The sequence below is a fragment of the Glycine soja genome, chromosome 8 (assembly GCF_004193775.1).
Source record: "Glycine soja cultivar W05 chromosome 8, ASM419377v2, whole genome shotgun sequence".
Taxonomy (NCBI): domain Eukaryota; kingdom Viridiplantae; phylum Streptophyta; class Magnoliopsida; order Fabales; family Fabaceae; genus Glycine; species Glycine soja.
Genome location: NC_041009.1, coordinates 43,595,546 through 43,617,679, shown reverse-complemented (window position 1 = coordinate 43,617,679; position 22,134 = coordinate 43,595,546). Strand labels below are relative to the sequence as shown.

At 34.6% G+C, this 22,134-nt stretch overlaps 1 protein-coding gene across 3 annotated transcripts; it reads left to right on the top strand.

Annotated features, from left to right (window-relative positions):
• Window positions 1–5,750: 5,750 nt before the first annotated feature.
• LOC114423395 (DNA polymerase I B, chloroplastic/mitochondrial-like) lies at window positions 5,751–21,918 on the top strand. Of its 3 annotated transcripts, none has more exons than XM_028390140.1 (13): window positions 5,751–6,128; window positions 7,512–7,579; window positions 7,667–8,412; window positions 8,719–8,910; window positions 9,461–10,140; window positions 11,372–11,810; window positions 12,257–12,352; window positions 16,594–16,686; window positions 16,762–16,956; window positions 18,549–18,641; window positions 18,752–18,964; window positions 20,578–20,667; window positions 21,292–21,918. In XM_028390140.1, exons 1-13 carry the CDS (start codon window positions 6,016–6,018, stop codon window positions 21,451–21,453), a joined length of 3,180 nt encoding a protein of 1,059 aa, XP_028245941.1. In that variant the 5' UTR covers window positions 5,751–6,015; the 3' UTR covers window positions 21,454–21,918. The 3 variants fall into 3 exon arrangements, with proteins under 3 accessions (XP_028245941.1, XP_028245942.1, XP_028245940.1); XM_028390141.1 differs by having other exon boundaries at window positions 7,512–7,839; window positions 7,930–8,412; XM_028390139.1 differs by having other exon boundaries at window positions 7,512–8,412.
• The last annotated feature ends 216 nt before the right edge of the window (window positions 21,919–22,134 follow it).

Sequence of the window (22,134 nt, the reverse complement as noted above, 5' to 3'; positions counted from 1 at the left end):
TAAAATAAGTACCAACATTAAACAATTAAACATAATCTTCATGAGAATGAAGGTGAAGAATGAAATTTGTGTAAAAAGCTCTCCAAGGTCAATAAAGTTAAAGATTGGGAAATTAAGCAAACCTCAGTGCAATCTAAGCAATCAATTGTTTTCTCCGCCAAATGTTGGCCATGCTTGGTATTAGTTACATGACGTAATGCACGCCACATGACAAGCGGTTCCCAGCTTAAACCAGATGTACATTCAAGCACATTGCTGACAATGACAGGCTCCCCCTTTTCCCAATGCCACTGAAAATGCCTTAAATCCTTGTACTGAGGATCTACAGCTTTAGGACAGAATAAATAGTTGTCAGTCAAATCTTCTCAAGAAGCAGCCTTCCTCATATTACTATAGCTAACATCTGTGTTTCTATCAAGCTTCAAACATGAACAGAAGTTGTCTGCAGTCTTAACTACATTTTGAAGCTTGTATGCTTGCACTAGTTCTTTTGCTTTACACACTAACTCAGACAAAATGTTGACCCAATATGCTTCTCAGTTCAAGAAAACCATGGTTACATTCATCATTGACTTTTGGACAAGGAATTCAGGGAAGTAACAACTAGTTGCAAGTAAAACTTACATATTATTAGGAAAGAAATGAGCTTATACCCTTGGAATAGATCTATCTTCTACCAAATTGAGTTTTTTGAGGGCAGCTCTAGTGCATTTGGATTTACATGTGTCAATAGTAGACAAGACATGACACATAACCAACACCGTAGGAAATAACATCAAGCATAAATACAGGAGGGAGTTGATGCTTTTATTTTTTCAGAACCCAAGAAGAAGATAAGGATCCTCTAGATTATAGGAAACAAAGAGAAAGGCCCAACCAAACCATAATGAAAGATTCCCTTTTTTCATTCACAAAGGTGTAAAAACTGATGCAAAAAAGAATTGACCATTTAACTTTAAATATTCCAAATTACATGAAAAATGATAGAAGCAGGGAATGATGGTAAATAAAACAACAAAAACAGAAAAGATATCAAAAAGGCATGTCAGGCACCTGGTCTAGAGAATCTTGAAGCGAATAATGGGCTTCTTGAAAAGTAGAGAAGGAAAATTCATCCCATGCAAGGGTCATGGACAGAATGGAAACACTTTCCAGCTCATCTAACTCAATCTGGGAGCGGCTAAAGAATTAGTATTTAAAGTTATTAAAGTAATGACAATAAGATTGTTGAACCTTTACCTGAGGTATGAAAAACCAAAAAGAACCTTTCTTTCTGGTGACTCACATGATCATCCAAATTGACATAGAGTGATTTAGAGTCGGCGTCGTTCTTGGAAACATAAATGAGAGGAAAGACCGAGGAGGAGTGGGGTTGGGAGCAAAACAAAGTGAAGGTCTTAGGACAGTAGGGGAAGAAGGGGAAGGAGAATTCAAGATTTGGAGAGCCTCCTTCAGTTTCTCAAGTCCCTCCTCCAATGTCAACGCCGGAGACAGAGTCCGCGTCACGCACTGCTCGAAAACCACTTCCTTTTCCAAAACGTCGTCTTTTAGGGGCACAGGTCCATCCAGCCTCACTCCGACTCTGACTCCACTAACCTCACTCCGACTCCGACTGCACACTCTCCCACTTTCCATTCCCAAACCATTACCCCCTCCCTCAAGCAAAAACATTGCTCCTAACGCCGACACCGCCAAATTCACCGCTAACGGATATAAAACCAAACTCTCACTCTCTATATATAAAAGAAAACCGCCAAAGGACATTATATTATTGATATTCTAATGGATATAAAACCAAACTCTCACTCCCTATATATAAAAAAAAACCGCCCACATAATTATAAGATTAACATTATATTAATATCGGTAAGAATAGGAGATTATTACATTTACCTTTCATTCACTATCTATATATATAAAAAAGAAAATTATGAACATAATTATAAAATTCAACATCTTATATTATTGACATTAGGTAAAAATAGGGGAAAAAGAGTTTACTTATGAGTTTTTTTTATCAATTAGGGGTAAAAAAAAATTCAATTTTCCAATCGAATATATATTTTAAAAAATTATCCAAAACGGGATAAATTGAAACAGGTGTTAGGACTTCTAACTCAGAAGTAGTAACACCTGTTACTACTTATTTTATTATTATTCTTTTTAACTGAAATTGTAAAAATATGTACGATTTTAGTGTAAATGTTACTTTTTTTTACGACTTTAAAGTCGTTTTTTTAAAACGGAACTCATATTTTGTTTTACAACTTTAAAAATTCGTAAAACTATTTTTTTTCTTTTTGTTAAATTTTTTTAATGTTTTTTTTACTATTTGTAGACATGTTTTTGTTATGTTAACCTATTTTTTTTCTTTCGTAAATTTGTTTTTTCTTTTAAATTTAATATTTTTTACGGTTTTATTTTTATTTTAAATAAAAAAGTTAAAAAATATATTTAAATATATAATAAATAATATTAAGTTGATTTTATTAGTATATTTTTTGTGATTTTATTTGATATGTTATTATTTTATTTTAATGTTTTATTATTTAAAACATGTTATATATATTTTTGATATAGTTTACTTTAAATGTTTTTTATTTAAAGTTTAAATAATCTATTAATAAAAATTAGAAATAACATAATTAATACATTAATATAAAACACACAATACAAATAAAACGCATAATTGCTTGGTTCACCATATTCATCAAAATCATGTTGTTACTCGTCATCATTGAAGTCGTTAGCATTATCTCTTGTTATGGGTTCTTCAGTAGCCATATGTAAAAGAATTATTGATTAGTAAGGAATCGTTGGATTCTATGTAACGTAAAAAAAAAACTTTTTAAGTATCTTTTTCGTGTGTGTAACACTAAAAAAATTATGTGAGTATGACTCTAAGAAATACGTCAAAATCAGAGAACCAATTAATTGTTTGGATGCAACATATGCACCGAGGTGAGGATGAACCCTCCTTTTATAAATTTCACAGGAGTGAACAGTGTTTGTCGAACAGCTCATGCTACAACAAAACACTAATATCCTAACACACAAAATAATAATTTAACAAAATTAATTTAACATGTATAATAATTTATGTAACTAATTCGTAAATTAATAATAACTAAACACTATTATTCTAAAATATAAAATAATAATTTAACAAAATTAATTTATCATGTATAATAATTTATCTAACTAAACCGTAAATTAATAAAAACTAAACACTATTATTCTAAAACATAAAATAATTTACAAAAAATATATTTAAATATATAATAAATAATATTAAGTTGATTTTATTAGTATATTTTTTGTGATTTTATTTGATATGATATTATTTTATTTTAATGTTTTATTATTTAAAACATGTTATATATATTTTTAATATAGTTTACTTTAAATGTTTCTTATTTAAAGTTTAAATAATCTATCAATAAAAATTAAAAATAACATAATTAATATATTAATATAAAACGCACAATACAAATGAAAGAAAAACATAAAAATTACAAGTTATTTTAGTCATGTACTTGTTTGTATGGACAGTTAGTCCGATTATGTCCTTCACTTCTACATAATGAGCATTTCTTAGGCCTATTTGGAATTGGTTCATCCATCTCATTATGTATTCGAGTAGTGGTCGGCTTGCCTGATGTCAATCGTCGTTTCGAAGGATCAGACATAAAATACGAACCTAAATATTGTGGCCATGTGTCTTTACTTCCAAGGGAATGAAAATGATGTTGATAAACTTTGAAAATGTTTTCCAACTTGTATACAGGGTCAACAAAGTCATCATAATTTAAATTGTAAAAAACACACGCTGCAATTGCATGCAAGCAAGGTAGTCGAAGTGCTTGAAATTGTCCACAATCACACGACCATTCATTCAATTTGACAGTGCATGCCATTGCTTGTCGATGAAGTCGCGTATTTGCAATTTCTTGAACCTCAAACTCCCATGTTTCTCGAACATACATGCGAACATAATGCGAGGTAGCAATGTGTTGATTTTCTTGCATCATGACATATACGTCTTTGGAGTACCTATGCACTGCCTTTATCATATTCATGATTTTGATGTCGTTAGTAACAATGAATCATTTATTTTATTAAATGTTTCATTGATTATGACAACAATAGGTAATTCTGATTCATTCCAACCAACGCGTTCGGATTGTAAAGCTGCTAGCAAACTGGTTCCCCTGTCTGATATAATACATAAATTTGGTTGTGGAGTAACATATCTTCGCAAATAATGCAAGAACCACATCCAAGCTTCTCTAGTCTCGCTCTCAACAATTGCAAAAGCAAGTGGAAAATTGTTCCTACTACAATCTTGTCCGATGGGAGTTAACAAAGTACCATGGTATTTGCTAGTTAAAAATGTCCCATCTAATTGCACAAGTGGCTTGTAATATTTCAAGCCTTCAATGCATGAATTAAAGTTGTGTGTTTAGGGTTTCGGGTTTAGGGCTTGGGGTCTGGGGTTTGGGGTTTAGGGTTTAGTGATACTTGTGGTAAAGTTGTGTGTTAGGATTTAGGATACAATGAGAAGGATATTTGGACTATTAATGAGTTAGTTAATTAGAGGGTTTTATTAGATATAAATAGGGGAAGAAGGATATGAAATATTCTCTTCTATTTTCTGTTCTTTTCTTATATTTAGTAAAATTCTTTCTTTTCTTCATCATTTCAATTTTGTTCCTAACATTGTGAGGCTAGACTGATTAATCTGGGAAAGCAATGTAGCTAGGCTCATGTCTCTAGGAAAGTCATTGGGCTAGATTATTTCTAATCTTATAGTGCATGATTTGAACCAAAGAAGGCGGATCTGAGTAGTTGAGGTTATGAGTCAACAAGAACAGAGAGAAAATGAATCAATGTGTCTTTTTCAAACTCCACCCATGTAGACTACAAGCGCTAGCCAAAAAAATAAATGAGAAACTGAATCCATGATTCTATGTCCTATATTTGCAATCACATTTTTCTCCTTGCTGTCTAAAGTCACCTAACACCTTTGAGATGAAGGTGGATTAAATGAGCCATGCCACATTCGTTTCGAACTATGTAAATGGATACTTGATAGTGAGGACAAAAAGTTGCTGGGTGCACAAAAAGTTTTTCTGGTGCACAAAGCAACTCCCGAAAGCAAGCCATATAGTAATCTAACCCAACCAGGCCTAGTTAGCAACCCGCATGCTTTTTTCCCTTAAATAATTCAGGACAATTACTAAATACACTTCTATTGTTTTCTTTTGCATCCCTTGCCTTGTCTTTTAAAATTATTATTACAAACGCACCCTCGTATCCTTTAACCTGTCTTTTTTGCAGACCTGCATATTGTAGCCACTCACGCACACCCCCTCCTATGACCCTTTCAGATTCATCCAATTGGGCGCATCTTATATTCCTTTCCCCTTCCTTAGTCTCACTTTTTTTCTTTGACAAAGTGATATTCCAAAGCTCAAAACCTCACTCTTTCATACCGTTCAACACTTTCCTCCTGCAAAATTGTTTGGCCCTTATTCATCCAAACATTTCATTCAATTCAACCTTGGTGATGGGTCTCCTTTGGTCCTAGAAAGGGTAATTTTAGAAAATAAAAGTTGAAAAGGGGTGCAGAAGAAAAAGTTGAGGTGTAAATAGTAATATCCATAATTCAGTACTAAAAAACAACATAAAAGACTTTACCTTTTTCTACGTTATTTTCCTTTTATAATTTGTTTTTGGGTTCCCCTTCATTCTCTGTTTTGTAGTTGCATGAATGAATTTTCAAAGCACAAGGGTTTATGCTCTCTCTTCTTCCACTTCCACTTCTTACAACCCCTTTCCCTCTCTCCCTCAATATATAAACTCTTCACTCACATTCACAGACCCACTTTTCTTGCAACTCAAATAAGACCCTGAGTGAGTGAGCCACTTCTCTTTTTAACCCTTTTTGCCACTGCCCCAACACAAAACAAAGGCACAAAACTGGGGAGGCTTGTGTGTGTGATTGCAGCAGCCATGGGGGTCTCTTCTCAGAGCACCCCTTTGTATTGCCCCTCTTGTTCCCGCCACTTCCGTGCTGCTCTCTTTTCTTGGTCCTTGTTGGCTCCCTCTCAATCACACCTCCCCAGGTTCTTTTTCCTTCAAAGTTGTCATCTTTTCTCCATTGGGTGTTGTCTTCTTCTTTGCCTTGTCTTGAAAACCCTGTCATCAATGAACAAGTCTTTGGTGGGGTGTTAAGATGTGTTGTTATTGAAGTGTTAGATGTTTTGGTAGCTTTGTTAGATGGTTTGGAGAATTTGGTTTGCTGTTGTGGAGTACTACTACTGTTGAGTTGGACTGTCTTGTGCTTTGCTGGCTTTGGTTTCTTTGTGTTTGAATTTGAACTTTTTGATATAGGAAATAGTGAATTTCAAGGGGTTAAGTTTGCCGGGTTATAAGGTTGGCTTCGTGATGAAGGGGGAAGGGAGCGAGGGAGAGGTCATAGGTTCAAATCCCCAACTAACAAAAAAACTAACAATTAACAACCAACATTTGCCAATAAAAATAATAAAAAAGGTTAAGGGATTAAGTTTGGAGTGTTTGTTTCTTATTTCTGGCGTTTTGTGGAGGTCTCTAGTTTCTACTGATGTTTCTGAAGTGAGGAGAGGCCCAGAGGGGATGAGGGAGGTAGGGAGTGAAGGTGTAGAAACGGTTTGGTCTGATAGTAATAGTGTGAAAGGGTTTTGTGGAGTGTATTTGAGTGTCTGTGTTTGTTTCAGAGAGTGTTCTTTGTTTGAAGCATTTTGCTTATGGTCTTTTTAGGCGTTTTCTCTTAAGGTTGCACATTGTGACTTTGTAATTGTGAATGTTCGGTTTATGGATGGTTCTGGTATTGCAGGGCTTGAACAGGGTTTTCACTCTAAAGGGTATATGGATTTGAGCAATAATAAAAGAAAAATTGAAAACTCTTAGGGTTTATGGAGATTGTTATACTGCATACTGCCAAAAGGGGCGTGTCACCGTGTAAATTTCACCCAAGGTTGCTTGTTGCTTGATATATATGTTGATAAAAGTTTTCAAATTTATTAGTTGCTAAACTTTCAACTCGTGATTAGAAGGAAAAAAAAAGGAAAATAATTCAAGATTGAATGGCTGACAATTGAACTCCCTGCATATTATTAGCAGTTACTAACAATTACAGGTAAAATATGTAAAGCTGGCAACTAGGGATATCATATTATCCTGGGATTAACTATATGTAAATGTGGAGTACATTGGCACAAAGGATATACTGTATAGTGGAAATATTTTATTATTATTTGTGACATTTCAAAATATGCATTATTTTAGCTCATTCCTATGGGACTTTATTTTGCTTTGGCTAGTGCATGGCGCATAGTTTTGTTTGCCCTGGGTGATTGTTCTTGTATCTTCTTCGTGTTAAACTGAAAAGCTAAATATGCTATCACATTCCATTGATTGGTACCTTTCTATTTTTTTTCCTTTAATTTTTTGCATGCTATGAACTGCAGAAGAAAAATCCAATCAATCCAGATTGCCAGCAATATCCTTCAACATAGTGCATTGTCTTTCAGAAAAGGTTTGTCCTGTCTAAAGAGAACACCTTTTGGGTTGAATAAATGTGATGACATGGAATATAGCCATAAATATCCTGTACATATTTCAGTTAACAAATTTTCGGACATGTCATGTGGCATGTTGGAGGAAAGGAGATATGAAGAAGATTTGGGTTCTTTACATTCCTGTAATAGTCAAGTAAGGATGGCGGGTTTGGCTCAATTTCCCACATCCCCTGCTAATGGAAAAGCGTTTGGGTATAATAAACAAGCCTGGGCCGAGGCAAGTAATAAATTGTCTAAAAATAAAAAGGAAATACAAGCTGATAATAAGTTCAGGGTTGCATCTAATGCAGTTACTTCCACTGGTCAGGAACAGGCTGTTTCTATGAATCACGATCATGCGCAGCAGGATCTTGATGAACCTGCCTCATCTTCTGTTAAAGACTCAAAAGTGTTGACAGACACTAAAAGGGTGGGCACTCAGTTAAAGGTACCTCCATCAGAGATCTGTAAAGAGAAAAGTGATAAAGTTAATGATAATCATGGTTTGGATACAACTGCTAAGGATGCAACTTCTGTTGAAAAGGCACGTAGTACTGAACACACAAATGTGAAGCGTGCAACTAATGCAACTACTGGTAAGAAGGCACGCAGTACTAAACAAACAACTGCAAAGGGTGAAACTAATGCAACTTTTAAAAAGGCACATAGTACTGAGCAATCAAAACTTCGGGGAAGGCTTTGTAGCATCTATGAAGACATATTGGTTGTTAATAATATTTCTCTTGCAGAGGAAGTTGCTAAGATGCTTACAGTAAATTACAGGCATCTTATTCATGCATGTGATACTGAGGTACAATTCTTGACTGTGTCAACATGTATTATGGTTGTGCCTTGATTGCAACAGTGTGCATAATTATAGTCATTTTCTCTAATATGAGTATACTCTGGACATGAGTTATATCATACATTGGACATGAATTTAGTGAATTTGTCCTTTTTAACTGATACAAATTGAAGTGATATATCATATATTATATTCTTAAACCCTTTCTTCAATTGAGTGCATATAAGCAGTTGTATCGGTATGAATCTCCTGGCTACTTGTATTTCACAAATGCTGAAATGTAACATGTACCAACTCTTAATGTCTTCAAAGGTGGCCAAGATAAATGTGAAACAAGAAACACCTGTAGATCACGGGGAGATAATATGCTTCAGTATTTATTCGGGTCCAGAAGCTGATTTTGGAGGTGGAAAGTCATGTATCTGGGTAGATGTTCTTGATGGTGGAGGCAAAGAGATCTTAATTAAGTTTGCTGAATTTTTTCAAGATTCGTCTATAAAAAAGGTAACTTCCTTCTAACCCTTTTTATGCTTTGAACCCTATCACGCCTCTTAATGTGCACCTCTTAAGGTCTGTTTGCTTAAATTTTACTAATCTTTTTTTTGAAGAACTGATGTTAGAAACACTCATTTGTGTTTGGGAACGATATTGTAAAGATTTAGAAGAATTGATTTTATTTGAACGGTAGAGTAGAATCAATTTTTAAGTTAAAAAAAAAAAGAATTTCCTTCAATATCATTTCTACTTACCTCAACCGATTTTGAGAATCCAAAATCTTAAAAAAACAAAAATGTTACATTGCAAATAGATTTTTTGGACGCAAACTGCTGTTTGGCCATATCCAAACGAGCACTAAGTCAACTACACGATTTCAGTTGTATGAATGATGTTTTCAAAGATATAAATCATTCCATGCTTCTGCATAGCTTTAGTTTTTGTAGAAGTTTGCCTTCACATATCAAAGGTTCTAATGATCTAATAGTCAAGACTGCTGGGTTTGTGACATGGGATTCAAAATAATTTTTGAAATAACAGTCACTGGTGCATTCTGTAGGTCTGGCATAACTATAGCTTTGACTGTCATGTTATACAAAACTACGGATTTATGGTTTCTGGATTTCATGCTGATACAATGCACATGGCACGGCTATGGGATTCATCTAGGCGTTGGGTTGGTGGTTATTCTCTTGAAGGACTTACAGGTGACCAAGAGGTCATGTCTAGGGCTAAGTTGGACCATGAAAAGGATTTGATTGGTAAGGTGTCAATGACAACTATATTTGGTCAGAAAAAGGTGAGGATAGATGGATCTGCAGGTAAAATGGTTACCATTGCTCCTGTTGATGTGCTGCAAAGAGATGAGCGAATACCTTGGATATGTTACTCTGTCTTAGATGCTAGAAGCACTCTGAAGCTTTATGAGAGCCTAAAGAGTCATCTATCTGATATGCCTTGGAATCTTGATGGAGTACCTGTTTTACAGAAAAACATGTATGATTTCTACCAGGAATATTGGAAGCCATTTGGTGAGCTTCTAATAAAAATGGAATCTGTGGGAATGCTAGTTGATCAGTCATATCTTAAAGACATAGAAAACGTGGCCAAAGCAGAGCAAGAGGCAGCTGTTAATAGATTCCGAAAATGGGCATCTAGGTATTGTCCGGATGCCAAGTACATGAATGTCGGAAGTGATGCACAGTTGCGCGTACTTCTCTTTGGTGGCACTGTGAACAGGTGCACATTATTTAAATCTTGTGTGGAGAATTTTTTCTGCCTTAATCAATTGATAATTTCAAAGTTGAATTGTTGAAATTGATATCTCGCCATCTGTTTTTTTTTTTTTTTGTGAATGATATCATGCAATCTGAATTATACTGAAATATGCTTTGTAAAAATAATAGAGATATTCATTATGATGATTTAAAAAAAAAAATAGGCTGTTATATCTAGTCTTATGTTATTGTAAACTGCATATGTGTGGTATGTTGATTTTTGGATGTAAAGACCTTTGTGGTATTCTGAATTAAGGCTGTTTTATGTATTATGTTAACTATCTTTTAATTTTAGTTTGGCATATAAGTGGCTTGATGGTATTTCTTCTTCTCTTGAAGCAATAAACTTTGTAAAGTCTAATTTAACTTTATACTTGTCATCGTCATGAAACTGTGATGGTCATATCATTGTGTTGTATTCTGTTCATCGCTATAAAGTATTCCGTAGGAAAAAAATGGTTCTTAAGTTTCAGTTTTTATTGTTTGACTGAAATTTCAAGATACTTTTTATCAATACTACTGCTCAGTATAATGTCAGCAGTCAGAATTTTTTAGGTTTTTAATTGTTAAAGAATGTTATTTTATTCAGTGTCAATCATTATGTGGCTGAAGGCTGACCTTGATCTGTTTAACACATTCAGCTGGAGGGATGGGGGAATTCTGCAGACTAGGGTTAAGAGTCTATTCTATTTGTATATATGAAAGTCATTAGTATAATGCATCCGTGATTGTTGTCACTTTCTAATTGTATATATGAAAGTCATTAAGGGGGCGTGTGCGGCAGCGGCTGCCAGAGCGACGACCAGCATGGGGGTCGCCGGTGGTCGCAGGTGGTTGCCGGTCAAACGGCAATGGCATGGCTGCCAAACAGCAGATGGAGGTCGTGCGGTACTGTTCACCATGAACGGAAGCTGCGCGATAAAGAGGGATCGAACCCTACTGATACCATATTAGGTTTACAGAAACTGTCTTTGAGACCACACATGATATTATGTATAATCTGAATAATGATACAATTAAGGTAAGAAATCACTAAAGTAATCCCTAATATTCAGCCATACAATAATTCCCTATTTCTATATTTGCATAAAGATAAAACCATATCTTTAACATTCTCTTCTGATTATGAAGTTGTTCAAGTATATAGATGAAATTAAAGCTTTCATTTTCTCATGTTTCATCATTCATTACAGAAAAAACCATAATGAGGCAATTCCAACTGAGAGAGTTTTCAAAATTCCCAATGTTGATAAAGTAATTAAAGAAGGCAAGAAGGCTCCCACAAAACTTCGTGATATTAAGTTGAATAGCATTGGCTACAACCTGAATGTTGATATGTACACGCCAAGTGGTTGGCCCTCAGTTAGTGGTGATGTTTTAAAGGTCTTGGCTGGCAAAGTTTCTGCCGAATATGACTTTTATGAGGCTTGTAACATGGATCTTGATGATGAAGATGGAAATCCTTCTCAAAGTGAATTTTTACCTGTGGAAATAGATAAATCTACTTACGGAACAGCTTTTTCTTGTTTTCCAACAGAGGAAGAAGGGAGAGATGCATGCCATGCAATTGCCGCTTTATGTGAAGTCTGTTCAATTGATTCTTTGATCTCTAACTTCATCCTTCCCCTGCAGGTAATTATTCTTTTTTTAAAAAAATATTTTGAATATCCCTTGTCTGGGTTCGAATCCGGAAACAGCCTCTTTGCATATGCAAAGGTAAGACTGCGTACAATATCCCTCCCCCATACCTTCGCATAGCGAAGAGCCTCTGGGCAATGGGGTACGAAGTTTTTTATCCCTTGTCTGGTTGTGTTTATTGATTTTCATGTTAGCCATATATACTTTGCTTACCTAGTGTGATTGACATTAATAGTGTTGTAAGTGCAATATAAGCGTAGTCAAGGTTAGTTTTTGTATGTGTACTAGAGGAAGAGATGATGGAATTGAGAGCACTTGATTAATCCAATTGCTGCATAAACTTAAAAGGAGGTTGTTGGTATATTATAGATTTGTATGCATTGAAGTTTGTAGGTTATGTATGCATACTATATGTTAGCTTAATTTGTTCTCAATGGCAGGGGCATAATATAGCAGGAAAGGATCACCGTGTTCATTGTTCCATAAATATCAACACAGAGACTGGACGTTTGTCAGCAAGAAGGCCAAATCTGCAGGTTCTTCAAACTTGCAAGACTTCTTTAGCTGTTGGTTTACTTGAAATTTTTTAAAAGCCATATTTTTCATTCCTTTGTCTGTATATATTTATTTATTATTTATTGATGATGGTTTGATTCCATCTTTTTATGTTTGTAAGATATAAAGCCATTTATGTGCCTTCACTTAATACCATATGCTTTTAGGAGAATTGGTTCTTGATATGATATCAAAGCCTCTATGACCAAGTAGTCAGGAGTTTGATCATTGTTGCCCCCATTCTTCTTAAAACAATGTTTAGTTTTTAGCAAAGTATACGGTTGACCTGTGCATCGTCCATGCTTCAAGCTCAAAGGACTTACTATGACAAGCCAAGTTAAATATAAAATTATTCATGTGCCCACACCTAATAGTTTAAGTTTTTAGAAGAGTTGGTTCTTGCCAATATTAAATTTTTAATTTACTAAAAAGATTTTATAACATTAGTTGTTGAAATGAAATATTAGAGAGAAGAGTCGAATTACTCCTTTTCTTTTTAATCTGTTAAGCAGAGTTAGTTACTTTAGTTAACTCAACTAACATTGAGTTGGTTGACAGTTGTTCTGACAGCTGTACATAGCTGTCCTAACTCTAATATAAATACTAGAGGTGTAACTTCTTTTCAGTTGTGTTGTTAATAGAACAGCTCATTTATTGATAAAAGACTAAATCTGGACAACTATTAGTGATATGCAAAAAAATGTTATTTAAGCTTCTTGTTTGAGATAATATTATGTGCCAATATTGTCTTTTGATGCAAGTTTAGTTCATGACCTGTTTCTCACTGTAGTAAAAAATCTTTTATCCTCCCTGTAGACTGTACATTATCTTACTTTCTGTACTTTGTTATGAATCAATTATTTCAAAAGCTTCACCTAGTAGGTGAAAATACATAAAATGGTTTTATACACGTGCCCCCCTCACACAATAGTCATTATACCGAAATTCAATATATTGTTAGAAGAATGGGAGCGGCGGGGATCAAACTCTAAACCACTCAAGAGCTTAAACTATTAGGTGAAGATACAGGAATGGCTCTATACACTAACAATATTGTTGAAAAACAAAAGGCAACTCATTTGTTATCTTTACATTGAACTTTGAATTAGAAGCATTCACTTTCTTGACTGAAGTCTACTTGGTCTTGATACAGTATCTCTTAATTTTTTACAACTATTTGAGCTCTATGTTAGTTACATTACATTATAAATCTAAGGGTACTAAGATTACAAATTTTTCGAGTTCAGCAGACATATGTTTTCCTAATACGAACTTGATCAGTCGAATTAGCTAACCATAAGCTGTTCACATTGTAAGCTATAGGCTACCCAGGTCCTATGTATGCTTCCCTCCCCTGATTACAAAATCCCTCTCTTAGATTACTCGACTATCGATTAAAATGCATTACAAAACCTTTTTCCATATTCCTAAACCATGACCAACATAGGAAGATTGCCTCATCCATCAGTTTGCTACCACTAAAGCTATCGTTTGAGAAAACTATCTGATTCCTGTGCTGCCAAATAGTCCAGGTTAATGCTATCCACCAACACTTCCATCTATGAGCCCTTAGTCTAGCATATCCCCCATGAGCATGTTGGAGGAGATGATGCTCGAGTTTTGCAGGAAAGCACCTGAGATGTTTACCCAAGACAAAGATTTCCACCATATAGGGAGGGTTTTACTGCAGTTGAAGAATAGATGAGCTGCATCCTCCTCATTGTTCTTGCATAATGGACAAAATAGATCATTGATTTCTACGTTCCTCCTTCGCAGGTTTAATTTTGTTGACAATCTATCTCTAATTAATCTCCAAGCGAAGAAGGATGTTTTGGTTGGGATCTTTAAATTCCATAACTCCTCAAAAACTCCATCCTGATTCTCATCTATTGATTCCCCCATCAGCAGATTATATGCACTCCTCACTGAATATTGACCACTTGGATCAGCTTTTCACGTCCAGTTGTCTCGTCGGTCTGGATGGATTAAACTGCCTTCTATATTCCCCAAGAATCTAGCAGCCATGTCAATTTCATTGTCAAACATAGATTTTCACGTCTAGTTCTCCTCAGCGCCGCTTCATTTTCCGACGAGCCATCCTCCTTTGATTTCGGGGTTCCAATTTCGCTCTCCTCGGAATCGATTTCCTCCAATGACCCAAAGACACTCCTAAGTCGACAATTGCATTTTCCGGTGCTGGCTCCGTTCTCTTACGCTATATAGACTCTATAATCCTCCCCATTGATGGATACATTTACTGTGTGTTGGATTGTGGATCGCCACGGAGTTTTAATAAGTACCCATGCCCTGTCCAACCTCCGAGCTTTTTCAACATCGTCGTCCACCTCCATTTCCCCTATTGCTACCACAATTTTCTGAATTTGCGCCATGTCCCAAGCTGGTAGCGATATACCCCAGCATTGTACCCAGACCAACCTATAGCCAATTCGCAACCTCTGATTCCACTTCTCCAACGAGTGAAGCAGGGATGATCCGTTCATGGTTTCTTCCCTGCCCATCTATTCAGCTCTGGCGTCAGTGAGACCGAGTAGCAATACCATATCGTCCCCTAGGTACTTCGGCGAGATATCTACTCCTTTGTCCCACGAAAGTTCATCTTCGACTCTGTCAAACATCGCCAAGTTCTTCAGTCAACTCACCCAGGCATTGCTAAACCATTTCTTTTCATCCATCAGAATATCCAACTAGACCGATGAATGTGAGATTTCGTGTCTTTGGCTCACGTTCCTATGTGTCCACATTTGCGCCGAGTTTCTGGTGTTTGTCGCCACCACCTTCGCATATGATGTTGGTATTGGCATTTGCTGGGATTGCCTTTGTCGTTCTGCTTCCATTTCGTGTTGCTCCTTATATCCCTATACTTTGTTCTCTGGTCTCTGATCTTCATTTCTCTTCATCTCCCTCCCATATTTTGGTATATTGACATGTAGCTTTAAGCCTCCAACTATGATATTATCCAGCTGCTATTCTAATCTGCACACATCAGTCACCCCTTGAACCTCACGAAACCGTACCTCCTACCGCTTTTGTTCCTCTGTTTGCAGATGAAAATCTCCCTCACGTCCCCCCACCTTTTGAACTGGTACCATAGATCCTTTTCATTTACATCTTCTGGGAATCTTGTAAAATAAAAGGATGAGATATCAGCCTTATCCCTCCAATTTGTCCGCTTAAACCTAGGTTGTTGTCCATCCTTGGTTTCGGCATAGTTGAATCGGGGATCCTCTCTCATCCACACTTTGCCTCTCTCTCTGTTTCTCTCTCCAACCCACTCTCTGTTTCTCTCTCTACTCATTCTCTCTCTATCATGGGTTTTACTAGTATCAAGACTAACATCTATGGTTAAGATATGTTTGGTTGATCATAATATGTTTCCTGGGAATTAAAGTTTCATTTATTTGGTTACAATAGAACTTTCCTGAGTATATACGATTTTTTTACAAATATATCCTTTATTAAAATAACTTCATTGAATATTTTTTACTCAAATTTTATTACAAATGATACTTACCTAATTTAGTTACAAGATTTAAATAAATTTATATATAAAAAACATTTGCAAAAGAAAATCAAACAAAAATAATTTCAAAATATTTTTTTTACAAATATTAATTATTTGATTTAATTATGACGTTATTTTACTTGGTTGAAAAATTATTATAGCTTACTATCATATTAGATGTTGAATTATAATATTATTCAAAATTATAATAAATTAGTTGGAGATCTACGTTTTTTCTTTTTTAAAAAAGATAAAGAATTTTCTTTACAAATTTCAAAATTAAAGAAAGATAGAATCACGTGGATAAGTGCAACATTCAAAATTGTAGATAAGCTTTTGGATAAAGATGAACCCTAGGTGAGGATATTTTGTACTTGAAAAAGGGATAACATAGTCTTTTCATTTAATTAAAACTTCCCTCCTAGTCGGAAAAGTTAGATTCCCACCTCTTCCCATGGGAAATTTTTCGTGGGAAACCTACCTTAAAACATTCTTTCCCAGGAATCTTATTTTTTAAAAATGAATACCAAGCATGGGAAACCAAGATTCCTAGGAAAATAAAAACTTTTCTCCTACCAAACACCCCCTAAGTGATTTTTTATTTGAACTTTGAAATTCAAATATGGGTATTACATGGACTAGATTAATCATTGGATTTCAAAGTTACAGCTTTAATCTAACGTATAATTCATAAACTAGAACCAACCTGCTTTGGAAAAGGACCGGTACAAAATCCGTCAAGCATTCATAGCTGCTCCAGGGAATTCTCTTATAGTTGCTGATTATGGACAGGTTAGCAATTTACTTATCTAATTGAACTAGTTGCAAGAAATTTCATTCTGTTGATGGAGTTACATATTGTTGCAGTTGGAACTTAGGATTCTTGCACATCTTGCTAATTGTAAGAGCATGTTGGAAGCATTTGAAGCTGGTGGAGATTTTCATTCAAGAACTGCAATGAATATGTATCCATATATTCGTGAAGCAGTTGAGAGAAAGGAAGTGCTTCTTGAGTGGCATCCTCAGCCTGGTGAAGACAAACCCCCAGTTCCTCTCCTGAAAGTAAATTATAAATTGTCCTCTGATCTATTTATAGTTAGACCATAGACAGTAATAACCTTCTTGCTTTTGGATACACAAGAATATCTTGTTAGTTTGGTGTTTCTCATTATCTTGTGACTCATTCTATGTCAGTTATGACTTATGAGCACAATGTTCACATTGAAAACATAAACACAATTAAGTCATGTTAAATTTAAATGCTATTTTTTCCATTTTTGTGCTTAGTAATTTATCTTTATCTTTAGGGAAGGGAATCAATGAAGAATTAACTTAAAAAGTGACCCTCAAATAACAAGAAATATAAACCTTCAAGAAAGGTTGGACAACATATTTATAGGAATTAAGAGTGTGGATGAGGAATTATAAGAAGAGAACATTTATACAGATAAATTTAAGTTCTTTATCAGAAAATATGTTGATTAGGTACGTGTTGGAAATAATCATAGTTGATGCACTTAGGAAATAGTATGTTCATGTATCACATAATAAAATGCATTTAGTACTCATGGGTATTAGTGTCTGGGAAGTTGCACTTAATTAATAGTAGTCTAGGAAATAGTCTCCACTAAGTCTATTAAGAGACTAATATATTAGTGATACACAGTAACACAGATGATATGCAGAACCAGAATCTTGGATAAGTAAGTTATTCTCTAATGATTCTGTTTTTCTCTCTTAATTTCCCTCTCAATTAACAGCACCTAAGATGAATTTTAAAAATTACAAGGTAATTTTGTTCTTCAGAATTTGGGCTTTAGGGTCTAACTTAACCCCACAAAACCAACTTGTAAGGTGAGGACTGTACAAGCTTTCTATAAGCCCTTAAACCATATTTCTTGTAGATGTGGGTGGGAGCTTGAGGCTGCAACTAAGGCATTCCCCAAAGAAGCCACAACTAAGGCACTCCTAAAAGAATTTAGAAATAATTGCATTGTGTTGTGAGAAGCTTTGATTAAATATACCAATGGATGAGTAAGGTATGAAAATGAATCCTACCCCTCACCCCCAAAAAGGGAAAGAAAACAGTTTCCATGTATTGGCTGCCACCTTATGTAGGACAGTTATCAAGAAAATTTATAGAGGAAGGAAATAAATTCTCTCATAGCACAATACTATAGTATTAATAATGGCTTGATGAAATGTTAAATCAAGAAGATGGATACTTCAAATATTAGAACAAAGACCCAGAATTCAGGAATTTATCACTGGAAATAAAAAAGGGCATCTACTACTGCTTGCACTGTTAAGAGGGAAAGCATCCGACATTGGGCACATGTGTTTGTGGTTTATATATTGTGGGGTTTTATGCCTAAAAGTTCAGCATAGTTTGGCGGTGTGCAAGATGTATTTAATAATGATTTATGAGGCTTAATTAAGCTTATTTTAGCAGCTTATTATATCATAGTATCATACCCTTCCAACTAGGGATAGATGCCCCCTATTATAATAACAACTTTAAGATAATACAGGCACAATACATAGTAAATTTAAAAGTCAAGATTTAAGCAAAAATATATCCATCTGTTCTATGGTTGATAGGTTAAACAGTGTACTATTTCATATCAATTTTTAGCATTTCTTTTTCATTTCAGGATGCCTTTGCTTCTGAAAGAAGGAAAGCCAAAATGCTTAACTTCTCAATTGCATATGGAAAGACGCCAGTTGGGCTTTCCAAGGATTGGAAGGTACCTGAATTCTATAACTTATTGTGAAGGGCTTAAATTGATTTGGTTACAAGTCCCCTTGATTATTGATTTGGTTACAAGTCCCCTTCTTACTTATATTTTTCTCTCAGGTTACTGTGACAGAAGCTAGGAGAACAGTTGACCTTTGGTACAATGACAGAAAAGAAGTGCTGAAATGGCAAAAAGAACGTAAAAAAGAAGCTTGTGAATCTCAACGTGTTCACACATTGCTAGGGCGAGCCCGGCGGTTTCCTAAAATAGACCTAGCTAACAACTACCACAAAGGTCATATTGAGCGAGCTGCTATTAATACACCAGTGCAGGTCCTTGATTCTCTCAAATACATTAATACAATAGTTTGCCTCGCTGTCTGTCACTACTCTCAAGTTTGATGGTTACTTTTAGTAAATTTAGAATATACTGATTCCCTTATACCAATCCTGCCATATAAAAAAGGTGAATAGCTCTTACTAGAGTGGGCTACAATATTAATCAGTTATGGTCTTTTGGAACCTTTTCCCCAGTAAGAGCAGTGAATAATGAGAATATTTTCAGAAGAAACTAGTGAAAACATCATAATCCAAAGTTTATATTAAAATGATAATTCAAGTAAAGCTGTGAATTAAAATATATTAGAAGTTAATTGTATTATTTTTTATTTCTTATCGATCTTACAGTAGTGCTAGTATTGTCAGCTGTCCTATTATTACATCAAAGAAAAAGTTGCCTTGTAAAAAATAAAATAAAATAATAGATTTGATAGTGTACCAAATTTTCGTTTGAAATATGCATCTATATAATTGCTTTATCCATTCATACTTATGGTAGAGAATCAATCAACATTAACATTTGTTTATAGAAATCTGATTTCACAAAACCCACTTTTGGATTATCAATTGTATTACATACTAGATGCACAAGATATAATTTTCAATATATAAATAAATAACTCTGATTATATAATTATATTATTTAGATTTACAATGAATAATTTAAACTTAAAGTTATGTTTAATTACTGACAGTTTTATAGAAAACTATTGAAATTCAATTTAAAGATAGAGTTAGAAAACTATTTAATTATATTATTCAATTTGTTGTCTAATTGTGGGAGTAGTGTATGAACTATGAAGTGCACCTCCAAAGGACAGAAGAAAGAGAATGTCTAATAGAGAGTGGGTACTTCACTCTCTAAATTGTGGATAATAATTGTAATTATAATTTATAATATAGGAGTGTATATTATGGCTGGAGAATATATAGCATTTACAAATCGATTCATATTTCGATATATATCCTGTATAGATGTAAAAGTAGCATGCAATTTACAAGCAATTGTTTATTACTTGATCTTAAAACACTTTTAAATGTCATATTTATCCAAAATTGACATTGAAGATCAACATCATAACTGTTTATTATTCAATGGTTAAATTGGTGAAATTTTCATTCGTGGAGAATTTTTTTTAATGGTCTAAGTTCATCAAGCTTTTGTAATATCCCTATATATCGTCTGCCCCTATAGATGGGGCAGGGGCAACTTGGCTCACATGTAGTGAGAGAGAAAATCCTAATTATTGGAGGATTAAAGGAACATTGGTGGTAACATGACCACCTAAGTTATTACCATTACTTCAAGATCAAAAGATCAAGTTTACTTCTCTCATTCACATAATAGACAATATTCTCACCCGACATGCCATTTGCATGTGTATGGAGTTCGACTGAGAGACTCGTCTTTTATTATGATGGCATCTCCATTAAAAATTAACCTCCATTTTGTTAGAAAATTTTTTTTTGGAGACTAGCTGATATATTGTGTTTTTTATTAGCAACAGATTTATATTCTTCTCCTTTGTGATATCAATCCATAAAGTATGTAATCCATCCCCACTTTCAGACCTTTTTTTGCTTTTCTGATTTGTCAAATGTTACAGGGTAGTGCAGCAGATGTTGCCATGTGCGCCATGTTAGAAATATCCAACAATATGAAGTTGAAGGAGCTTGGATGGAAGTTACTTCTACAGGTCAATATTTATGCCTCGAATTTTATCCTTTTTTATTTCTGTTCTCACTTTTTGCCAAGGTTCACTTAAGTATTTTTATATACTTAGGGTTTGATGTCAATGATATATTTTATTTACTTTTGGGAGAATATGACAGAGACAAGTAGTAGTGAAATTAAAGAGATCATGGCTGAAATAATTTCTGCATCATGAAGAAAACTTAAATCATAAGTCTGTAATATAATTTATATTGATCAATGAAATAAGTAGTCTGCTTAAGCAACTCGCTGTCGATTGAAAAGCTACACAGTTTTCACTTAATTTGGAATAAGCATGATTTATGGCAACTTGATTGGCGTATGTTCCTTTCCTCACTAGTTATTTTCCATTTTTCATAATATTCCAGTTTATTCATTGATTTTTGCTTTGACATTTAATACATCTCTTAATCCTCCCTTTTTGCCATTAACTTACTCATGACATCATCTTGTCTGTATTACTTCCAAGCATACCCCCATTCTAATTTTACTGTTACTCTGTCACTGTATTACTATATGATATCGTTTCAAGTCTGAATGTATTGGACTATCTAGTTGAAAACTTCTTGCTACATGTTAGCTAAGCTTTTTGGCTATGTCAAAGCAGGTTCATGATGAAGTCATATTGGAAGGGCCAACAGAGTCTGCCGAGGTTGCAAAGGCTATAGTTGTTGAGTGCATGACGAAACCTTTCAATGGTGAGAATTTTCTTAGAGTCGGCCTCTCTGTCGATGCCAATTGTGCTCAAAACTGGTATGCTGCAAAATAGACATTTGGTCATACAGTATAAAAGGTGATGAATTGGTGTGGTGGGGTAACTTTTCACCCTTGGTTCCATACAAAGGCCATCCATGGTTGAATTTTTGGGAGATGTTTTCTTGGCAGCATGGTCCCTTTGGTGACTGTAAATCAAAAGAGGTTGTTCTTTTTCTCCATGGCAAAGGAATTGCCCTTGAGGTTACGCTCCATTTCTATAGGGGAGTAGTTCCATTGTGGTGTTTTGGTGTGCATAGCATTTTGAACTCTATAGGAAGAAACTAAAGGGAAAAACCATGGTGTTTATTTTCCCTTTGGTTTTAAAGTTTATACGTAACTTGCACATGCTATGCCTTACAAACATAATGGCCTCTTGGCTTTGATGCAACTGGATCATTTTATACTATTGTATATATAAAACGAAATTCGCCGAACAGAACATCTTATTCACTAACGTTTACACTTTGTTGCAAACTTATTTCCTGTACAACATCATGCAGCAATAGTAGGGTTTTCTTTAGGGTGGTTTTTTTTTTAATTCGTCCCTAAATCCTTGACCATTTCAATATTTTCTTGTAACTTTGTTTTTTATTTTGTACACGTAAATCTTGTTTAATAACAAAAATGTTATAATTTATTCACAACTTTTCAATTACTGAAGGGTTTATACCTTATAAGGAAATTTTATTCATTT